This window comes from Metopolophium dirhodum, chromosome 1 (genome assembly GCF_019925205.1).
Source record: "Metopolophium dirhodum isolate CAU chromosome 1, ASM1992520v1, whole genome shotgun sequence".
Classification (NCBI taxonomy): domain Eukaryota; kingdom Metazoa; phylum Arthropoda; class Insecta; order Hemiptera; family Aphididae; genus Metopolophium; species Metopolophium dirhodum.
Window position 1 is genome coordinate 75143506 of NC_083560.1, and position 22674 is coordinate 75166179.

The window sequence follows — 22674 nt, forward strand, 5'->3', positions numbered from 1 at the left end:
ATTATACAAGAAAATCTATTTAAATACCTATGTAAATGTAATAAGTAAGTGCCAACATTTTGTAGTTGCATATACGCATTTAATCATTGGTATGAAATAAATAAAGAGCGATTACCTTTATACCTACATATAATTTACTTTTTGTGTTATTGTTGTCTATAATTAACTAGGTACGTTATAAACTACGACGGTACCTATGCATTGTTTTACTGTTTACTATAATTAAGAGAATTATGTATAATATAGATACAAAACTTTTTATTATTTAAATTAGGTAAAGGTACCAAAAACAGCTATACTGCTATAGGTACATTAATTAAAGAGAATATTGGAGGTAAACTTATTGATATTGTAAGCGATAAACGAAAGAGAAAAATGTAATAATAATTCTAAATTTCTAACCACGGACTATTCGGTTTCAAAGTTCAGAAAGATGTGATTTTAGAAATTAGGATCCCCATTCCCCGTAGTTTTATTAAGTTTTAATAGTGCCAAATTTACCTAAGTGATACAATTGATAACATATCAACAGTAGGTAATTGTTATAATATAATTAATGATATCATTGCTATCAGTTATCATTATATTAATCAGATCTCTTGAGTCTCGAGTCTCGAGCGCGAAATCGGAAAATGGAAATATCATTCAACCAATTACCAAGGTGAAATATTTGTTCTTTATAAGGTGTTCGTAAAAATATATTACATAACTTTTTAGTGTTATTGAGATGTTGGTTTTCAGTGATATATTTTAATTAATTTTTTTACGATATAAGTGTTTTCATTAAGTTAAATCACTCGTTTTTAAAATCGTTAATTAGCGTCCATCGTTTGTGATACCTACCTACCGATAAGACGTGTTTGTTCCATATAAATATATTATAATGGCTAATACTGGATTGTTGATATGTTCGAACCCATTCCGTCTGCTTCGCATATTTCCGCAAATACAACGCGATGTACAAAGTACGCTTTACGTCCATTTCTTTCCACTTCCAAAGCCGGATAAGAAAACTGTACGACATCGATTCATGATGATAGATGCTTACAAAAATCTAAGTCCCATGAACGTGGATGTGCGCATCCTTTTATGTGGTCTCAAGGGCACATTAAACTCTCAGATCACCACTAAACGACCAGTAGATGTGATTTTTTATGATGACCATATAAAGTCTGAACAACTTCATCATGTGATGTCGTCATTAAGTAACAAGTCTCCTAATTGCAAGACTGTATTTGTAAAACCAAATGAAGCTTATAGTTCAAATGATACAAAGGAAAATAACCAATACGATGAAATGGAAAATGAACTGTACGAGAGTGTGGTTTTAGGTGGAACTTTCGATAGACTACACAAAGGCCATAAAATATTATTAAGTACAGCTGCGCTAAAATGCACTAAAAAATTAACTGTGGGCGTAACCGACATTTCCATGTTAAATTGTAAGTTTATATTATCTTAATAAAATTAAGGTAATTTATTAGATTGAGCTTACATATATATTATAAACAAACGCTAAACAAAAACATAAATTTGTATTATTATTGAAACCTTATACTTGTCGTTTTAATACTGATAAAATCTGTATATTATTTTAAATCCTAATATTATGCAAATAGTTTTAATTATTTCACTAAAGACACTGTAATAATTTAATTTTTAATTTTTAAATTTTTCTTTTAGTTCAATACAAATTTAATAAATAAGAATACATTTTTGATATCATTACTGCTATTTACTTCCAAACAATTAAAATGTATATATTTTGTTAATTACATAATGATTATTATATAGCATTATAATTTATGGAACTACAATCAGTATCTTTTCTATGTAAAAGTAGGATACATTTTTTTAAACATTACATAGTATGTAAATTACAGTTTATATTAGAATAACTGTTGTTTATTTTGTATTAAGTTAACTATATATTATTGATTATTATTTAATTTTACAGCCAAAAAATTAAAGGAACTTATTGAACCTTGTAATACTCGAATAAGTAATGTTGAAGGATTTTTAAAAGATATTGATCCAACATTAGAATATGAAGTATTGCCTATTTATGATAGTTATGGTCCAACAGTTCTTGATCCTACATTTCAGGTTTTCAATTTAAATTTTATAATTGTATTTGTTCGTTTAGTATTTTTAAATTTTATATTTTAGATGATTATTTTAAGTGAAGAAACTATGAAAGGTGGAGAGTTAATTAACGAGAAAAGAATTCAAATTGGTTTACGACCCCTCGATATAATACCTGTGCCGTTATTAGAGGAAGATAAATCAACAAGTGATTGTTGTGAAGAAGAAGAACAAAAAATAAGTTCAAGCAATTATCGCATGCGATTGTTAGGTACACTCTTAAAACCACCACAAGTAAATAAAATAAACAATTTGAAATTTCATGTTTTATTGATAGTTTATATTCAACACTTTTATGTTTAGCCAAATCCTAATATACCCTCATGTCCATATATTATTGGATTAACTGGTGGAATTGCAAGTGGCAAATCATCTATTGCTAATTATTTAAAAGATCTAGGAGCTTTTGTAATTAACGCTGATACTGTGGCGCATAGACTTTATGATATAAATCAGCCTGCATACCAAGATGTCATTGATGTGTTTGGTCCTAGCATACTGAATACAAATAATGAAGTAGACAGAAAAAAATTAGGTGACATCGTATTTAATAACAAGGTAATGGTTATGTCAGTATTGATCAATAATATTTCTTAACTATTGTATGTTATTTTTTTAGGATAAACTGGAACAATTAAATAAAATAATTTGGCCTCTAATTTTGCAAAGAGTAAAATCAATAGTCCAATCAACCAAAGGTCATAATATAGTTGTATTAGAAGCAGCTGTTCTTTTAAGTGCAAATTGGCAATACCATTGTCATGAAATATGGGTTTCAATTATTCCACGTGAAGAAGTAAAACATGATTCATTAAATAATAGTTATACAACATTTTTAAAAACTTGGAGGCTATGACCTAACTGTTAGGACTTAAGTTTAACTTAATAACATATATATAGATAACAATCTCTCAATTAAATAATAAATTATTATTAGAAAATTGTAATTGCATATGCTGTATAGTCTAGATTCTAATTTTTAAAAAAAGTTACATAGTTTATATTTTATAGGCTAAAGAAAGACTTCAAAAGCGCAATAATTTGAGTGAAAAACAAGCGCTTGAACGAATTGAGTCTCAACCATCAAATTATGAATATGTAGAAAATGCAAATGTTTTATTTTCGACATTGTGGAGCTGTAATTTTACTCATATTCAAATTAAAAGAGCATGGAATAGCCTTTTGAGTAGAGTTTCTAGTAACTACTGATATTTTTCAGGTCTTAAAATGTTTTATTACATTTATTGAAAAGGTTTTGGCTTATTATATTAATACAATATGTATACTGTTTAGATTTATTGGTGAAATGTTTTTTTTTTGTTATCTTTTTTTAATGATTAATTATTCATAATAAAATGGATATGTAATAAAAAAAATAACATTGCAATATTGTATTTGGAAATTTTACAAAAAAAAACATATTATAAATGTAAAGAAAAGGTGTAAAATAGTTGTCGAGAAAATGTAGGTCAGCATAAAAAAAAATTAACATACATTTTACAAATTACTAATGTGTTTTCTATGTGGTAAAAGACTTCCTAATAGGTTGATTGTCTCCAACTTATCATAAACTGTTAATTCTTATAAACAATTGAAATTATATTACCAATATACTAATTGAATAAGAAAAAGTTTGATAAAGAAGATTAAAATTATAAATTGTCAAATTGTTTATTTTAAATAGGTACTTGGCGAGTGATAACTATAATATTATGCTGTTAGAATTTGAGAAATACATTATTAATAAACAATTAAAAAAAGGTGGGTAAAGGATGGTGGTAAGGATGGTGTTAAATTTGAATTCAATGATATAATATCATTGTATAAGAAAAACGATTCTGAGCGAAAACGGTCAGTCAGCCTATGATATTACCAAGTATATTTGATGATATTATTGTGAATAAAGTAATTTATATATAACCTATTTACGTGGAGCCTTGTTTTAAATTTTCAATCCTTACCCATAAAAGTTGAACATTTTATACATTTTTAACTACAAAATAATTAATAAATTATAAATTTGATAAATGTTGTCAAAATTTGAACTTTAAATGCTTATTAAAAAAAATTGTGCCTATGTATTTTTAATATTTTTCAACTGCTATTAGAACGATATATCAGGAGCCTTATATTAAATTTTCACGCTTTTTTACCCAACAAATAAAAATTATTAATAATCTGTAAGGCCAACACAACTGATATATTGTTATCATTGCAAACCGCAACATCATTGCATATTTGCATCTGTTTTCACTCTTGTTTAAATGCGCTATAATGCTCCTGTGAGTGAAAACCATCATTTTTCTCTCCGTTATGTTGACCTAAAAGTGTATGTTTAATGAAGGTAGGAATGCTAAATCCGTACGATCAATATTAACGCAAGTCTTATCGAGATTCGACTCTAGGTCGCAGTTTCACTCACTTTATCTATTTTCTATGGTTTCACTCGCCGCCATTTTCACTGTTCATCACGGTCATGAATCCGATCACAAACAGCCAACAATCATACTCTATGATCAATTATTCATCTCTTCATGTGCGATGTGCATGATAATATTATACAGATAAAACTTTGTATTAATTGTATTATGTATACCTATTATTTTATTTGTCCTACTGAGATACATAACAACATACTGTTGCGCGGACTCTTGAAGGTGGAGCTTCCTAGTGACCTAGTTCCTAATGATTTGTATTTTATGATTAATGAGTAATGACTAATGTTGGTATGATAACTCGACATTATTATAGATCTAGATCTATAAGGTCTATAGGGCAAAGGCTATAAGTACTATGATAGTATGATACGAAAAACACGAGCGACGAGCCGTGTTAAGTTAGTTAATCATGCCATCATGGAGTACGGACAATGGACACGTAGTTCCACGGACTATGATACTATCGAATGCCGCTACCCCCACCGCCGAAGTCTTAGATCATAATAATTCAAAATTTATTATTTGTAGGTAGTTACCTAGCTGGTATATTATGATTTACGATTGAAGACCGAGCTACCAAAAATCGAAATGCAATAATTCGATATCAAACGCCCGCAAGATTAACAAGAAAAAAAATTAAGATTTTTCAAAAATATGCTTTTTATCACACATTTGATATAAATTTTCTTCCATATTTTGAGTTATATTTCTTATTTTTAGCTCACATCAATAAATGTTGGTTTAGGGCAATAGGGCCTTTGGAGCACTTGTCCATGGCATGAATACCAATTATAATAATTTTATTTAAACTAATTTGACTTTCTAATTTTTTGGTGAAATTATAGTTACTATCAGTAGGTGCCTATAAGTATTGCGGACGCAAATTTAAATGGGTGTTGCCGTGGTAGTACACTGGTACGTAACCCGTAGGACAGGGGTCTCCTACCATTTTTTACGCGGGCCAAATTTGAAATACGCTTTGGAAACGCGGGCCAACATTTTTATGTATGATTATCATAAGCTGTTATGAATAACATCAAAAGAAAACATAATAAATTCACTTTTATTTAATTAATTCAATAAATTAAAAACAATGAAAACTAAATGAGAATTGAGAATAATATATTTAATATATTATTTTCAAAACATTAATAAATTAGCTTGGCAGGCCGGTGCAAAAACCTTGGTGGGCCGTAGGTTGGAGACCCCTGTTGTAGGATATAAGTACTTGAAATTTGACATTAACATACGTTAGTGAGAACTCAGTGTTTCGAAATTGAAGTTATAACTAAAAGTAAATTTTTTGTTTGTTATGTTAAGGATTTTATGACAAAATATTCGACAATTATTGTTCCACCTTCCCAGCAGGTAGCAACATCAGGTAAATAGACATGCTTGTTAGGTACTTAGATAATTATTAATACTATTTTCAGTTTATATTTTAAAATACATAAGTAACAATGGTAATGTGGGTGCCAACTGCTAAGCCCCAACTGATCTACCTATTTCGTAAAAAAAACAGCAGCGCAACACATCTGAGATTTAATTTTAACCCAATACAATTTTCAACTTATAACAGCGCCACAAATAATAATTATTATAAATAAATTAAAAAATATGAGTATTCTTATATTTTAAAGACGAACATACTTTTCAGCTAATTTTTTTTGTTATTACGACAGAAGCAATTTTAATTTATTATTTAAGTCTTAATCTGGGGAAAGAATTTGTTAAAATGTCGGAAAATGGCCATCACTTTTAAACAGTAACAATTGGAGGTGCTATACAATTAATATAGAATTCTATTGCTAGTTGTAAATTATATATATTTCAAGTCAACATTAGGACAAATAATTTGATACCAAATTTGACATACAGGATCATTTATCATTATTTTTTTGAACTAAAAAGTATAAAATTTAATGTCAATCTTACGGTCATTCAATATTTGTATCACAAATCATTGTTATGGATTAATGAACGGAACACAGTGACTATCATGTAAATAGCTATATGTGTATGTGCTATACATTTTATAAATCTATAGAAATTTAAAATTAAAACTTCTTGGTTTCAGCGTATTTGGACTACACTGAAATTCAAACTTTTTGACACCTGTTACTACACCACATTCAAGTATCTTATTTTGTGAAATACTAAATACCGCATAGTACGCAACTTAAATATTGTTATTTAATGTATATTTTTACAAAATACTTTAAGCATTGTTAAACATTAGTAGATCACGGATGGTCAGCTCAACGACTTTAAGTCCAATTAATTAAAACCTGAACAATTGTTTTCACAGCACATAATTAATCATATTATACTACATACTAAATAATTTGAACTTACAAAAAACAATACTGAATGAGCATAAACATAGGATTATTAAATAACTTTTTCAAAGCTAACTTCATAATAACTAGATAGTGGAAAATATGTTTCAAGATATTATTTTTAATTTTAACATTATAAAAAAATAAAACAATAAAAAATAGACAGCACAATTTGCAGGTAACCTGTTGGTCATCCCTAATATATTGATTTAAGTTCTGCTAATAATTATAGTTTAATGGAATGTATTTTAATGATATTTAGATACATGAAACCAATTTCATAATTAAATATTACAATACACGATATTAGATTTCTGAGCAAAAATGATTTATTTATGTGGTGTTTTGACTAAAATCAAACTATAAGGATCAAATCAACATTCCTCAAGTGTTATCTTTTTTCATTGTTTGCTGTTTATTAAGGGAAATATTTTTGAAACACGGAAATCTTTCTGTATGTTATTTTGATCTTTAAACTTGAAGTTTTGTGTATACATAAAGTTATTATATGAATGTAACAGTATAAAAAAAACATTATGAGATGAAATTATATTTATAAATAACTGCTGTAAATAATTTTTTAATACTACAATGGACACTAATGTTTATTTATTATGTCACATTGAAAATTTCATGAAAAAAAGATATTATATTATTATGTTCAAGTTATAAACACAAACCAATTTGATATTTAAAATGTTTGATTTTGGTAAAATCTATGTGAAAATTTTTTATTTGGAGTTCCAATATAACCATAACCTATGTTTAATGTTGGTTAATAAACAAAGTTTGAAAAAAATAGGAAAATATGTTTAATAAATAAATATAAGACATAATTGCACAAACAGCCGTCTAAAAAAATACATGCCATTTGCATAAAATAAATAAAATTAGACGTTAAATAATTAATTAATTAAAAAAAAAAACAATAGATATCATTTTCCACTAAACTTTATGTATAAATAAATAAGCCAAGTATAATTTGGTAGTGGAGAGTAAAATGAATTTAAAATCAAATTATTTAGATTTTTATAAGTACAGACAATGTGAAAGCGAATGATAAACAGCACCATTATACATTTCAAAAGCCACTCAATCCAGCTTTTTAAAGGTATGTGCAAGGAGAAGGAAAATGGCTGTTGCATAGTTGATACACACTCGCATATATAAATATGTAAGTAAGTATATATTAATATTATAGAAGGTGCGATAATTAAATAGGTTTCTAAAATTATATAGTAAAAATTATTTCTGTAAATAATATAAATTCAATTTGTATCAAATACTTCCACCACTTGCAGTTTGGCAAGAGCATAAATGTAAATTATTGTAGAAAAGCTCTTAACTACTTTCAGCAATCTCTGAAAAAGAAATAGCAAATTTATATTAATTAATTGTGGTGTTATAAATTATTAGAACATATTGTAGTTAAATAATTATTACACACCAGGTATAGCAGCAGCTTTACGTTTTTTTAGTTCATCTTCACTAATACGATTAATTGAAATAATATTATGTTGTCCTGCTCTGATTGGTTTGGCTAAAGTGTTAAATAATTACATTAAATAAATATAAAAAAAAACTCAAAATTCAATTTAATATTACTATGTTGATAAACTTACCAATTTGTGGACTAGGTCCTCTGCGAGCTAAATTCTTTTGTCTCACTGCATCTTTAATACGATCTACTTCATATTGATACCGTTTCCTATCCCTCATGGCACCTTCTTTAGCATCTTTCAATGCCGATTCAAGTGCCTATGAAACAATATAAAGGAATAGTATCATGAAATGTTATATTCAATAATTTGCAGTTATCAAATTAAAACTAACCTTAACACGGTCCATTGTAGCACGTAATCTTTTTTCCAATTTAGGTAATTCACATCGTAGATCTGCATTATCCCTGACCAGTTGTTTGTGGACTTTGGTAAGTTGATCTAAATTATTCTCCAGGAAACTAATTTTTTGTCTTTGGGCTAATGTTCCTCCACTACTGGCTTCATCTGTATCTTCAGCTGTAGCTGATTTTTTCATGCGAGACTAACAAATAAATACCATTTATACATCCATTCAAAAAATAATATAACTTCTTTAACATACTTGTAAATCTTGCACAAATATTTTACGTAAGTTATGTAATGTTTGTAGTTCTTTGGTAACAGTATCTTCCAAGCCTTTGAGATCTTTACGTGCTTGTTCACGACGCTCATTGGCTAAAACATATTCTTGAAGGCGTTGACTTTTTTCTTGATCTTCTTGCAATAGTTTATTGTAATCTGTTTGCAGTTGTTGTTGTGCCAAAGAATATTTTTGAACTTGATCTTTAAGCTCTGCAATTAATGCTTGTTTTTCACTAATCTCATCTCTTAAATCAGCAACCTAATAAAAAAGATGAATTTCAAATAAATATTTAACAATTTTAATCCTACCTTAAAGTATTGAAATATACTATTATTATTAATTGTTATTGAAAACTTAATGTAATTAAAATTAGTTATATTTATTCTAAAAAATATGAAAATATTGTAGGCTGTTTTCGGGCAATAACAGTATAAAATATATTAATATGAATTCTGATTATAATGATGTTAATCGTTTTTGTAAACATTATTTTCTCTATACCTTAGGTAGATTAAAAATATATTTACTTTTATTTAAGTGAAACAGAAGTAAAATAAGAATAAATAATATCAGATATACATATTTAAAAAAGAAAATAACTGAATATATCTAGTTAAGTAAAAAACAGTTCATCACAATTACAACTGGATATAAACTTTTTAGTTTGAAAATTAATATTCAAACATTAAAAATGTCATAAATTTTGTCAACTAACAAAATCATGATATAAAAACAATTACTAAAGTAATATAATCAAATATGGGTTCAATCTAAATTGGTTGATAATACAGTAAAATGTTTCACATTGAGTTTACAAAGAACCACACTAAAACATTTATTGATCCCATTCATCTAATTAAAGATGAAAAATAAAAAATGTTTTTAAATTGACTATAGATGGTTTAATGCAAATGTTTACTTGTTTATGATGGACATCTCGTAATTGGTCCATTTGTGTTTCAAGAGCAGCTCGCATGCTAGTAGCTTTCTCTTTTTCTTCTGCTTTTTCTTTCGATGATGATACAATGTGAACTTGTTCTAAATTATAAACGTACGTGGTTATCGTAATGATTCAGTTAAATTAAAACAAAAAACAAATATAGGTGCTATATCTTCAGGCCTATATGGACTATTTTTAAAGGTGCAACTTAAAAATATTGTAACATTATCAGTGTCATGTAAGTTATGTAGTGGCAATATAACTTTGATAATAATGGCTACTGATAAACAACTGCCTACACGAATGCACTGGGAAATTATTTGACAACTGTACCAGTGATTAACACGGTTAACATTCCTAAGGTCAACACATATTAGCAAACAACGGAAACTATTTAATTATTTATTGGCTAATAAGATTAGATTAGGTCTTATTTTAAGTTTATAACTAAACAAACTAAAATAAATTCATAAGATAAAAACATCAATAGACTAATTATTCAAAAATGTCACTAATGCAATAAAATATTTAATACCTGATGAGGCTTAAAAATATGGCCGTTAGGTGATCACGAGATGCATGTCGTGCTAACTGACACTTACACTATACTCTATTTAAAATAAGGACAAATCTCGGTGGCCGGCTTATGTGAAGGTGCGTCGCAAAATATAGTGAAGCATGACCGGCGCTTATGTACATTACAGATTTCCAAGAATCAAAGTTGTAGTATCTTTAATTACATAAATCATTCAGAGAACTCACGCACTCTAATAATCCGTCACTACACACAGTCACTAAGCACTCTCGATTGATATAGAATATTGCCTTAAACCAATCACTTAAAAATGGTTTGCTTTCAACAGCCTTAAGACAGTTAAACAAAAATCTTAGGTATTAATTTAAAAGTCTAATAAATACATTCCTATGTGCTGTAATAACTTTAATCTATAATAATTATAAATCTATAACTAAAGTATTTGAAAATAATTACAACTTGTCATACCTGCTGCTTTCATTTTTGCAAACTCTTCTCTTAACGCATCAATATTTTCTTCTAATGTACGTTTCTTATTTTCTGCTTCTCTTAAAGATTCTTGCATAGATTTAAGGCGAGCCTCATTTTGTGAGATTTTCAAACGACTTTCACCAAGTTCCTTCTCATAATCACTAACCTAAATTTAGTGAAATAAAATATATACTAATATTCTAATAAAACCAATTGTTAAACACTACTAAACATTACTTTTTTGTTCATATCAGTTTGACTTAATTCGAAGAAATTGCATCGTTGAACTAAATTTTTTACTTCAGATTTCATTTTACTAATATAAAGTCTAGCAACAGTAAATTCTTCATCCAGCTTGCTATTCCCATCACTAATAGCTTGTTGCTTTAATAAATAAGATCAATTTATATTATTATATTAAACTCGGCTTTCTATAATAAACAATAGATTGGAAAATTACTTACATTAAGTTCAGCTTCACTTCCAATTGCTGCTCCAATTTCAGCTATATCTTTTAGAAGATTTGATAACATGTCTGTTGTACGTTTCTTCTGATGTATGAACATATCTTTTAACTGTTGTAGTTCAGATGATGTTGAGTTCAAAGATGACTAAAAATAGAAAAATATTAGTACATTTTCTATACTAGTTATTGATAGCTATAGGTAATAAAATGTATTTATTTATATACTTCTTTTATTGATAATTCTTCCATAAGAGTCTCGTTTTCTTTATTTTTTACATCAACTTCTTGACTTTTTTGATCGTAATTAACTGCAAGTTCTTCAAGAGCTTGCAGAACTTCTTTCACTTCTTCTTTTGCACTTTCATTCTCTTGAGTAATTCTATGCATTTCTTGTTGTAACTGCTCGTAGTCTCTTTGAGTTGATGTTAGAAGCTATTATATATCAAATTAAAATTTAATATTTTTTTCTTAGTTACATTGACTTAAATTAAAATCTTACTTCTTCCTGTTCCATTATTTGTTCTTTTAATTTTTCTATGTCTTGACTTTGTTGATTTATTTCTTCATCTTTATCGTCCAATTGCTGATATAATGCTTCACGTTCTTCTTCAAGTTTTTGTCTTTCCTCTGTTGACATGGATTCAGTCATTACGCCTCCTGGTATTGCAGGAACTGGTCCAACCACTAATTCTATAAACAAAATTAAATTAATTGATATTATTTATTCAATTTTAATTTTAGAATATAAAATAATATAATGATCAAACTTAATTTTTTAAGCAAATTATTATGGTTTATTAGTATTATGAACGTGATTCACTCAAAAAGGTAAGCATCACAAATTACTTTCAAAAATAAATAGAATTTATAATTTATTTATTTTTATTTTATGTATTAGGAAGACTATACAAATTGAGATTTATTGATACTGATACCTTTTTTAATATCAACTTGAACATTTGGTGTAGATGCTTCCATTGGCTCTTGTAAATTAACTTGTTCATCTTCTTTTACAGTTTCTCCACACCTCCAACTATGTAATTTGAATTAGTTTTATTATTAAAAATAGACATACTAAAAATGTTTTACCGATTAAGTTCAGTCTGTAGTTTATCACACTTTGCTTTATAACGTGTACATTTTTCTTTTTCTTTTTCATAACGTCTTTTCCATTCTTCTGCCGTTAACTCTTCATTGACAGTAATAACATTCTTAATTGTTTTTGCTCTTAAAAGTAAATAAAATAAATGATTATGTTTTATTCATGTTACTTATGTTAAATTAACAACTAGGGAATATTAAGCCAATAACTCAGCAATTCCCAACCTCAGGTCATGAAGGTTTTTAAAGTGGGTCGCGAGTGCATAATTCACACATTATTTCAGCACGATCTTTGTGAATTTCCAAAAAAGTATTTTCCTAAAATAATGGAATAATAAAAAAGATTGAGTATGAAAATTGTTATAAATATTATAAATTATTGTTATACTCATAATTTCTATTTTTTTTTATTATTTTATACTATAATTTAGTGTTAATAAAATATAAGAATTATGCTTTCAATTTTTTATAGTAATTTTTTTATTGTTGAAAAACATTGAATTTAAAATGGTAGTGTCGCTCATAAAAGACTGGAAACTTATCCCCATAGTTTTTTTAAACTAAAAAACTATATAATATAGTAGCATTCCCGACCATGTCTTATATGATACATATCAAGACATCACATACAACAATATTGAATATTAACAACATTGTGTTTATAATTACAGAAATAGATATCATGCAACATGCAAGCTAATATCTATTTCACCTTATTGTTATTTGATTTGGCCAACTATCTTTATTGAATTTTACAATTATGTGAAAAATAACTTATGTTTTATTAATTTGTTCATAAAGAGTAAACACACACACACACTGTTTTAATTTAAACATATTCCTTTAGAATTTGTTTAATATGTCCCATATTTAGCCATGTTAAATCACCTATTACTACACTAGTTAATTAGGATGTAACCTTAGTGTTATATGAGATTCACCCACCTTCTACCAAAATCTAAAGTTGATTTTGTTTCTGACTCATTGAAAGATGCAGGAGAACAGCAAATTATAATTGTAGTACGAGCATTTCCACCCAATGATTCTTGTAATATACGTGTTAGTTTTGAATCTCGATATGGTATATGTGTTTTTTTATCTTCGGCCAATGCAGATATTACATTACCCAAAGCTGATAATGATTTGTTAATATTTTTTGCTTCGTCTAATACTGTACCTTCTGCACCAGTTTTGCTTACCTTAAAATAATAATAGTTTTATACAAATATGAATAAATTTTTAAAAACATTTTAAATGTAATAATTAATATAAATCATTTACTTTTTCACTACCAGCTAAATCTACAAGATAAAGTTTTCCAGATAACTTTTTTTCATTTTCCAAATTTTCTTGCTTCACGTTTATCAAAAACACACTATGACTTCTAGAACTGTGCTCATTCATGTCTAAGATTTAAATAAAAATATGAAACTTAAATCTATTTAATTTATTATTTAATTATCATAAATTTACTTGTCACAGCTATATGTCTGTTGGCTTTGCCTTCTTCAATAACAGCAAATACTTCTTCCGGACTAGAAACAAAACGTTCAGTAGCACCTTTTACGAAAGGAACTCTATTTTTGTCTTCATGAACACTTAAGTTCACTTTTGATACTAAAAACAGTCAATATTGAACAAATTATTATACATATCAACATACATATATATATATATATATCAACATACCATCTAATAAATCACGAATCTTGTCCATATAAATTTCAAAATAAGACACCTTTATATGAAACTCCAAATTTTCTTCCATTGCATAAATATGGTTAAATATATCATTGACAATCCGTGGAATAATACCTTGTTTTGATGGATCACCAATGACCCCCTCCATAGTATGTGTTTTACCAGAAGACGTTTGACCGTATGCAAAAATTGTTCCATTATAACCAGCAAGTACATCTAGTTAAAATTAATTTAATTAATTTAAACTTATAAGATACTTAAATACACATGTAACAAAACTAGGTACTATGTTTTAGTGTTATCGGGGGTACTTGTTAAATTATGCTTGACCCACATAAAATATTGGGCCCCTAAACAAAATGTCCAATAAAATACAATCCATTACAAGAGATACCGGTGTCCCATACATAATATAGAGATAATCAATAGTTAACCCATTGCTTAAAATAACAAAATTGCTTAATCCCTACCTTAAATCCAAAAGTCAGTCTGTCTGTTACACTTTCACTCCTATACTTTTGAACCGATTTTGATAAAATTTAAAAGGACATAGGATACCATTTGTGGCAAAAAAAGGTAAATTAGAGGTGCTCAAACAATGAATTTGAGATTCACTGTGGAAATTGAAACTTTTTATTTGTTAATAAACGGTTGCCATTGGATGCAGATTATAATAGTAATAGTAAAAACCCGTAAATTTTTTTTGTTTATTGGTTGCCATTGGTTAATTGGGCAGATCAGTTGAAGCAAGGATCAAATGAATTTTTGCAAATTAACTACCAAGGAAGAGTTGACATTTTTTACGGGCAACGGAGTGCACGGGATCAGCTAATATATTATAATATACATTTGTATCATAAAATAAAATTTAATATAAAATAAGTACCTATTCCTATCAAAATTTCAAATTAATTTAAATGCATTCTTAAAATAGTCAGGTCCTTGTACCCCAGGTTCAGCAGCCTCCTTGTAGGAGCCCTGTGTCTGACTATTGTGTTTCTACTTTTTAAAAAGTTAATCAAAATATAATTTTGAAAAGGAAGCAAAATATTTTTTTTATTCTATTATTTAAATGCTTAAAACACTAAATACATTTTATTTCTAACTCACTGTAAAAAAAAAAATAAACTGAAATAAAAACACTACCTACTATAGTATAGAAAAAATAAAAAAATTTACCTGATACAATTGACTTTGCTGCATCACCATAAACTTTATCTTGACTGGCATTTGGCTTGAAGACTTTATCAAATAAATAAACTTTTCCCTAAACATAAAATAAAATATAACAATTAGGTATTTGTTAAATATTATTTGTCAGCTGACAGTTACACATAACTGACATAGCAAATAAGACAATCATTAGAACAACATTGCTTGTATTTTTTTAAGCTAAACATACAAACAAAGGTAAAATTAAAATCAAAAAATGATTATGACTTGTACCTATGATTCTTATTGTAATATCTGGATTAAAGTAGTATTATACATATCTATCTAACTATAAGGAAATTATAAAAATATAAAATATAAATTATATATACATGTACACTCAGTAGCGGATTGAACTTAAATTTTAAATGACGCATTTTCATAATTAAGTACTTACCACCACAGGCGGTGGCCCATTATAACTCATAACAAAGATATTATGTAAATAAAATGTGGTCGAAAGAGGCTTTAGCATGTAATTGCGCCACAGTCACAGGGTGTCACACTACCCACTTTGAAAAATTGACAAAATTGAGCCTTTCAGCCCGCCACTGTGTACGCTTACTATAAATTTTATTTTGTGTCAACAACTAATACATTTGAAATAAACTTTGAAAAAAATATAATAGTTAGGTATCTACTTTATTTTTTTTAAACCAACCATTTATTTTTTTATTCATTCCAGTCAATAATTAACTTTTTTACTCTCTTCATAAAAAAATTTGCGTGTTTAATACAATTTTGAATCCATACTTATACCTACTGTTATTTTATAATTTTATTTTTTTATGCACCTTCATTTTATGTTAAATATAGAAAAAAATTTTTAAACATAATCAATGAATTACCTAAATGTTTGTGGAAATGTAAAATACTTGAGTGAAAAATATCATACTTAGATGATTAACATTTTATTTTAATAAGAATCTATTAATTTAGTTTTTTTTTTGGATTATAAAATGAATCTAACTCAAAGAACACTATTTAAATTATGATGAATATTAGTTAAATAAAATAATATCTATCTAATAAATAAAAATACCTTGTGAAATAAAATAGTTATTTTATATTAACTTTGGTCACCATTATACAACAAAAAAGTAAAATACATGTAAATACTTAAACTATTGAAAAACTTTCAAAAAAAAAAAATATAGGTATTACTGTCTCAAAAATGTGAACCTGTAGTTGTCAAAAATTATTATATTATTATATATATTTTTTAAAATAATTATTTAGTTAAAATTAGGATCAGTAGCATACGACATATAAATTATCGTACAAGGTACAAGCAATATTGACATGACATTAAGACAAAAAAAAAAGGTTTCTGCATAAAACGTAAATGTGGACGGACATGAGCATTTTATCCAAACATATATATACACCCATACTCATCAAATGGTTAATTTATCGTCATACTTGAACTTGATTATTATAAAAATTTATGAAAAGATACTTAATTTTAAACATTAGATACTAGATACTGTATGTACATTTTTTAAATAATTAGTCCATATACTATGTAAAATTGCTAAAATACTTAAATATTATTTACTTGGCTTGGAAGAAATATGGACACCCAGGGGCGCAATTTCAATGAAAAAACTGGGCCCCTCTATTTTTTTTGTCATATTATCATATGTAGACTTATGCACTTATGTAGACGATAAATACAAGCAAATAGCAATTCGAAAACATTGGTCACTAGTATAAATAGAATTATTTACTATCATTATCAATGATAACATTATAACAGTGGCAATAGTGGATTGGGGTTTGTCCATAGAAACATAGAGTATTCTGAGTAATATATTTGTCACACTGCAGATGTGTTCAGCGATGCGTTTTCGCCGAATTGCTGTACGAACGGGTCTTATCGACACTACTAGAGTATTTACAAATAATCTAATTTTAAAATGTTCCCTATGATTTTATGTTATTATTACACGTTTTACGTATTACCCGTCTACACTCTACATACACAAACGTTTCATCAGAATACCACTTGATTAGTTTTTTAAATAATAATATTATTTATAAATATAAATAAAAATAACATAATAAAAACTGTTTTTTTATACAGAATGACTATTAAAATGTAAATTAACATGAAAAAATTTGGGGTGCTAAGCACACTCAAGCCCCCTCCCCCCCAAATTGTGCCTATGTGGACACCAGGACCAAATCCTCCTGCCACTTTAATCCAAGCTTATCTATACCTAAATTTCCTTTAAATACACCATTATTTGCATTCAGTAATAATATTAATGGTTTTTTTTTTGTTACAAACACAAAAATAATTTATAAGTAAACGGGCTTACACCAAAATGTTTGGACTCTTTTAATCTTGTATTACAATTTTGTGATCCCCCCAATCAACTATAAGTATAGTTAATATGGTGTTAAATAACCTGATGCAAATTTAAATACTCGGTGAAATTATTTATTATTTTTTTTCATTCGTTTCAACTTCTAAAAAAAAGTATTAGACTTTTATCTTTAAAAAAATTAATTAAAAACAACAAAATAGGCTAATGAAAAAAGTATTTATACATAAAATATAAGTATCTAACTAAGACATTTCCCATCACTGAATGTGATTGTGCGAACAATGAGAACATTTTCAGTAGGAAATAATAAATAGGGTAACTGAAATAGATAACAGGAATTTTGAGCCAAATCCAATAAATGTTTTCAGAATATTTTGCAAATTCCTTCAAAAAAGAGCTAATCTTAAAGTATTTTTAAAAATAAGTTGATAATTAGTATTTACATATACCTACACACATTCAAATATATTTAGTAAATAGAATGATTCTTTTATTAAGTACAAACCCGATAATATATTAGAAAATATAAGATTTAAAATTTTTTTTTAGAAATTTGTTAGGGATTAAATAGATAACTAAAATCATGGTTTTTAATTTTGTTGGCCAAAACAAATAGCTTAAAACCTGGTTTATCGCCAGAGTTGAGTGGTAAAACTAATACTAGGTAATTAAATATTTAAAAAAATTCCTTGTATTTCCTAAGATGTTGGTTCTTGAAAGAATCATCCTGTATATAAAATATAACTATTTAATAAATTAGGTAACTTTAAATTAATCAAATCTGGTAAAAAGTTTATTAAAATATATTTTTAACTTGCCTATTTTAAAACACATTTATCATTCACAACAAATAAATAACTAGCAAATATAGTTTAAGAGATAGTATAAGAAAGTGAATTAATTTCTTACCTATTTACTATTGTAATTGTTACATAATACCTATATAGATATATTAATATTATATAAGTATAACTACCTAGCGCTTTTACACTCTAAATTACAGAAAGTAAAAATATAGAAACTGTTCAAATCCAAAATGATTGATATCAGTATTATTCTAAATAATGGTTAGGTATCTAATCATTAACAGATTTTTTATGCTAAATTGTTCTACTGTTTTATTTAACAGAGCTTTACCTATCATTTGCAGTTTCGTCTGTAAGCTATAAAATTCTAAAATACTTTAACTAGCATAACCTACCTATATCTGTGCTATATAATCATAATTTTATATTTTCATAGGTAGTACCTATCTAGCTTGTATTTTTTTAATACCAACCTATTGATAGTTATTTAAATTAACCTACTTTTCGACCTAATTTAAATTGGTTAAATTATGCGTGGAAACTCAATTCGTTATCTAATCGTGAAGAATTTGTTATCATTTTAAGAGTAGATGAATAAGAATCTAAAAGTTATATATTACATCAAAATTAAGTACATGTAGAGGTAAATTAAAAATGTAAGTTCACAGAACATCTCAAAAACTTAAAAATAAAAGGTGGACATAAAAAAAAAAATGATTATATTTTATTAGAATTGTTGTTGTTTATTGAGCTTGTTCTATTTAAAATCTAATTGAATATTAAGCTAAAATACGTACTACTTATGGCTGAATTTACCAAAGAAAAAGGACAATTAATAGTACTTACCTACCTACCTACCTACCTATCTATAGTATACCGATGAGGAGTATTGGGCAGTAAGCACACATAAAATGGATTTATCCAAAAGGTTTATCGGTAAACAAAATACTTATGCTGACAGATTCAAAACTAAAGAATCGATTAAAAAACATTGAAAGCAGTATGAAGTTATTAAAGGTAAGTATGCAAAGGCATTGGTAGGTCGAGTATCGTGTACTTACGCCGATCGTGATGCAGTTTTCATCGGGTCCAGTGGGAAACTTAACGACGAACCTGGACCCTGCTTTTTCTTCAGAATCGTTAAGCGGACGGAAGCGACAGACGACTTTGATGCTGTCCTCGGCGGCGATTTCTCTCTCGGCTGCCATTGTATCGGATCGCAAACTCGAAAAACGACTGTAACGTAATTACACGTATCACTCGACGCTCGTTACCCACGGTTTGCCGGGACAAGGTGCAGATTACGATATCGACGTGAAACGGTTCGCGAGTAGGTGGCGGCCACCCACACCCTTGACGATATGCTTACGCAGTTTATTTTTCTAATAATTTCTAATTTTCTATTATTGTTTGACAACACACATCACACTACCGCTGTAGGCAAGACTACGCTATTATGACATCTATCTGTCTATCACTATTATATTATTATAACAATATCACTTATATAGTTATATCAGACGATCGGGAACGCACGCACCGCATCCGTGTCCGTGTGTGGACGAAATACACGTATAGCCGTACAGGCGCGAGTGTCAGCGGTGGCCGTCGGAGAGCGCGCGACGGTTTCCCTGGTGTGAGGTGGGTGCGGGAGGGGGGGGGCAACGAACGCTCGGCGATAAGCCGATAACAAAAACGGTGAAAAACGTAGAAAACTTTCGTCGGCGGTGGTGAGGGGGTGATGATCGCCGTTCGGTTTAAAAAATAATAATATTAAATTAAATTATCGGAAAAATGATTACTGTTTACGGCAATGTCCCGTGCGTCGAGCGGTCGAGGTTGAGCCACATCGATACGGGTAATAGCTGCTGATATTCCGTGAAACGCTTCTTTTTTTTTTTTATCTTGCAGCCGTTCCGTCTCGGCAGTTGGCACAAAGCATTCGCGGACACGGTAACCGGACCGGAACGATATACTCGGTTTATGCTCGCGGGGGGCATGGAGGTAACCGTTCCGAGCAGCTGCCAGCAGTGTTCGGCACCTATTATTGTTGGTTGGTTAATCGTTCGTCTCCGTCGAAAACATCGACGAATGTTCGGGGATCGCGGTTAGAAGCGCAAAGATTGGACAACACAGACTACTTGATCTCAAAACCTACGTGTCGTGGACACGATCGACGAGTATCGGAAACCGGAGTGTTTATATTAATATTTAATTATGTTTAAGTAGATATCGGGTAATGACGTAATGTATACATTGCCTGGGTGGCTGGGCATTATGGTACTGTCCGATCGTGATGATCACCGATGCGGGAAATGTAAACAAAACTACATATTTATTGCCTGCCCGAGCTATATAGGTCTGGCCCAGCTGTATAAATCTATCCCGGTCTGGCTTTGGCAATGCAAACCAAAAGGCTTTTCGTTATTTTATATTATGATTAAATTCGAAATAGGTACCTGCAACTATAATAAATTTAAAAAAAAAGTTCGGTTCTTAGGTAGAAATAAAATATTCTATTTATTGAATATTATTTCTTAACTACCTAGGTATTTAGTTGAACTGCCTACCAATTATTATTAAAATTACATTTTTCCCTGTCCTCCTAAATTTAAATATTTTTTAATTTCCTTGCTGCTTCTCTTATTGAAATTGATAGATCTCCAGGAGTCAACTAATTTTTCTTTGCATAGAGGAAACTGGTTACGACTATTTCTAAATCCGAATAATACAATTATACAAGTCTTCCAATTTTCTTTCGGTGGTTCCTAATTCCCATCTTATAGGTAACATAACTATCATCTTGAACTAAAGTCGAAAATAATCAATGAAACATTATAATATTTATTATAGTTAATTTTATAATAAAATTTATGTTTACCTGTACCTACATGGCTGCATAGTACACAACGAAGTTCGCTGAGAGCTCGTCAGTTTTCATTTAGAGGACGTCACACCCGCATGAGTTGTTTCCGTCTTACACTCGTACGACAGACAAAACGCGAATACGCAGTCTGAGTACCTAGAATTCGCTCAATTTTTGTTCTAGAGTAAAAATACCAATTGGCAATTATAAAATTGAATTGCAACAATATTTCTGAGGGCAAATCGTTGCAATTTTTTTTAAAAATTTAAATTTTGAAAAGTTAAAGGTATTTTAAAAATGTTGACATTTTTTCTATTTCTAAATGATATATTGAACGTTATATTGGGTATAATGGAAAAAAACGCGACGACTTGCCCTCAGAAATATTGTCACAATTAAATTTTATAATAGGTATTTTTACTTTAAAACCAAAATTGAGCGAGTTCTACACAGACTGCGTAAACGCGTTTTGTCTATGTTGTTCGTGTGTAAGACGAAGACAACACATGCGGGTGTGACCTATTATCATTTGCCGCGCAGACATGAGACAGCGGTACAATAATAGTTAGATCGTCGGACTGTTATAATAATTTATATAGGCATCTAAATAAAAATAATAAACTATTGTATGTCGTATGGCACTCAATAGTAGTTAACTCGAAAATTATTATCTGGAAGGATTTAGTGATAACGTGTAGTCGAAGCAGATGTTGTTGTAAGACTATTTTTCTAGGTTCATATCGTGATTTTAGAAGTATTATTTAGGACCCCCGTGGTCTTATTGAATCATACACGCGTAAGCCTTATGGCTTGTAGTATTATTTATACTTTTTTTTAAAGACATTCAGTGTAGTTATAAAATATAAAAATAGATACTTCGGGAAAATGTTTTTTAATTAAAATACTTTCTATAATTAATATCAATTATTACTATAGTATACTGGAATACAAACAGCTGGTAAATGGGTTTCGCTCTGATGTACAGTAGTGAGTAGATTACAATAGTGGGTCACTGTGATGGATTTGAATTTAATGATATAAAATCATTGTATACGAAAATCTTCTGAGAGAAATCGGTCTGTCAGCCTATAATATATAACTAAGATTATTTGATAAAATTATTATTGGGATTAAAGTAATTGATTTTAATATTATAGGCATTACTACAACAGTAGGTTAAATTCATTTTTGCCGAAA

At 28.5% G+C, this 22674-nt stretch overlaps 2 protein-coding genes across 2 annotated transcripts; one reads left to right on the top strand and one right to left on the bottom strand.

The window, feature by feature from the left end:
• The first annotated feature begins 592 nt into the window (after positions 1-592).
• Positions 593-3532, top strand: LOC132936773 (bifunctional coenzyme A synthase-like). The gene is made up of 6 exons (XM_061003540.1): positions 593-1442; positions 1958-2106; positions 2170-2379; positions 2449-2703; positions 2765-2941; positions 3157-3532. Exons 1-6 carry the CDS (start codon positions 884-886, stop codon positions 3352-3354), a joined length of 1548 nt encoding a protein of 515 aa, XP_060859523.1. The 5' UTR covers positions 593-883; the 3' UTR covers positions 3355-3532.
• Positions 3533-7023: 3491 nt separating this feature from the next.
• On the bottom strand, positions 7024-20213 carry LOC132934882 (kinesin heavy chain). The gene is made up of 19 exons (XM_061001278.1): positions 19673-20213; positions 15440-15527; positions 14249-14476; positions 14033-14176; positions 13841-13965; positions 13505-13758; positions 12548-12685; positions 12394-12491; positions 11958-12148; positions 11684-11890; positions 11457-11603; positions 11230-11376; positions 10990-11158; positions 9966-10084; positions 9026-9304; positions 8756-8965; positions 8545-8680; positions 8370-8462; positions 7024-8283 (listed from the first exon to the last, which is right to left on the bottom strand). The coding sequence occupies exons 1-19, from the start codon at positions 19817-19819 to the stop codon at positions 8264-8266; spliced, it is 2940 nt and encodes a 979-aa protein (XP_060857261.1). The 5' UTR covers positions 19820-20213; the 3' UTR covers positions 7024-8263.
• Between the last annotated feature and the right edge of the window lie 2461 nt (positions 20214-22674).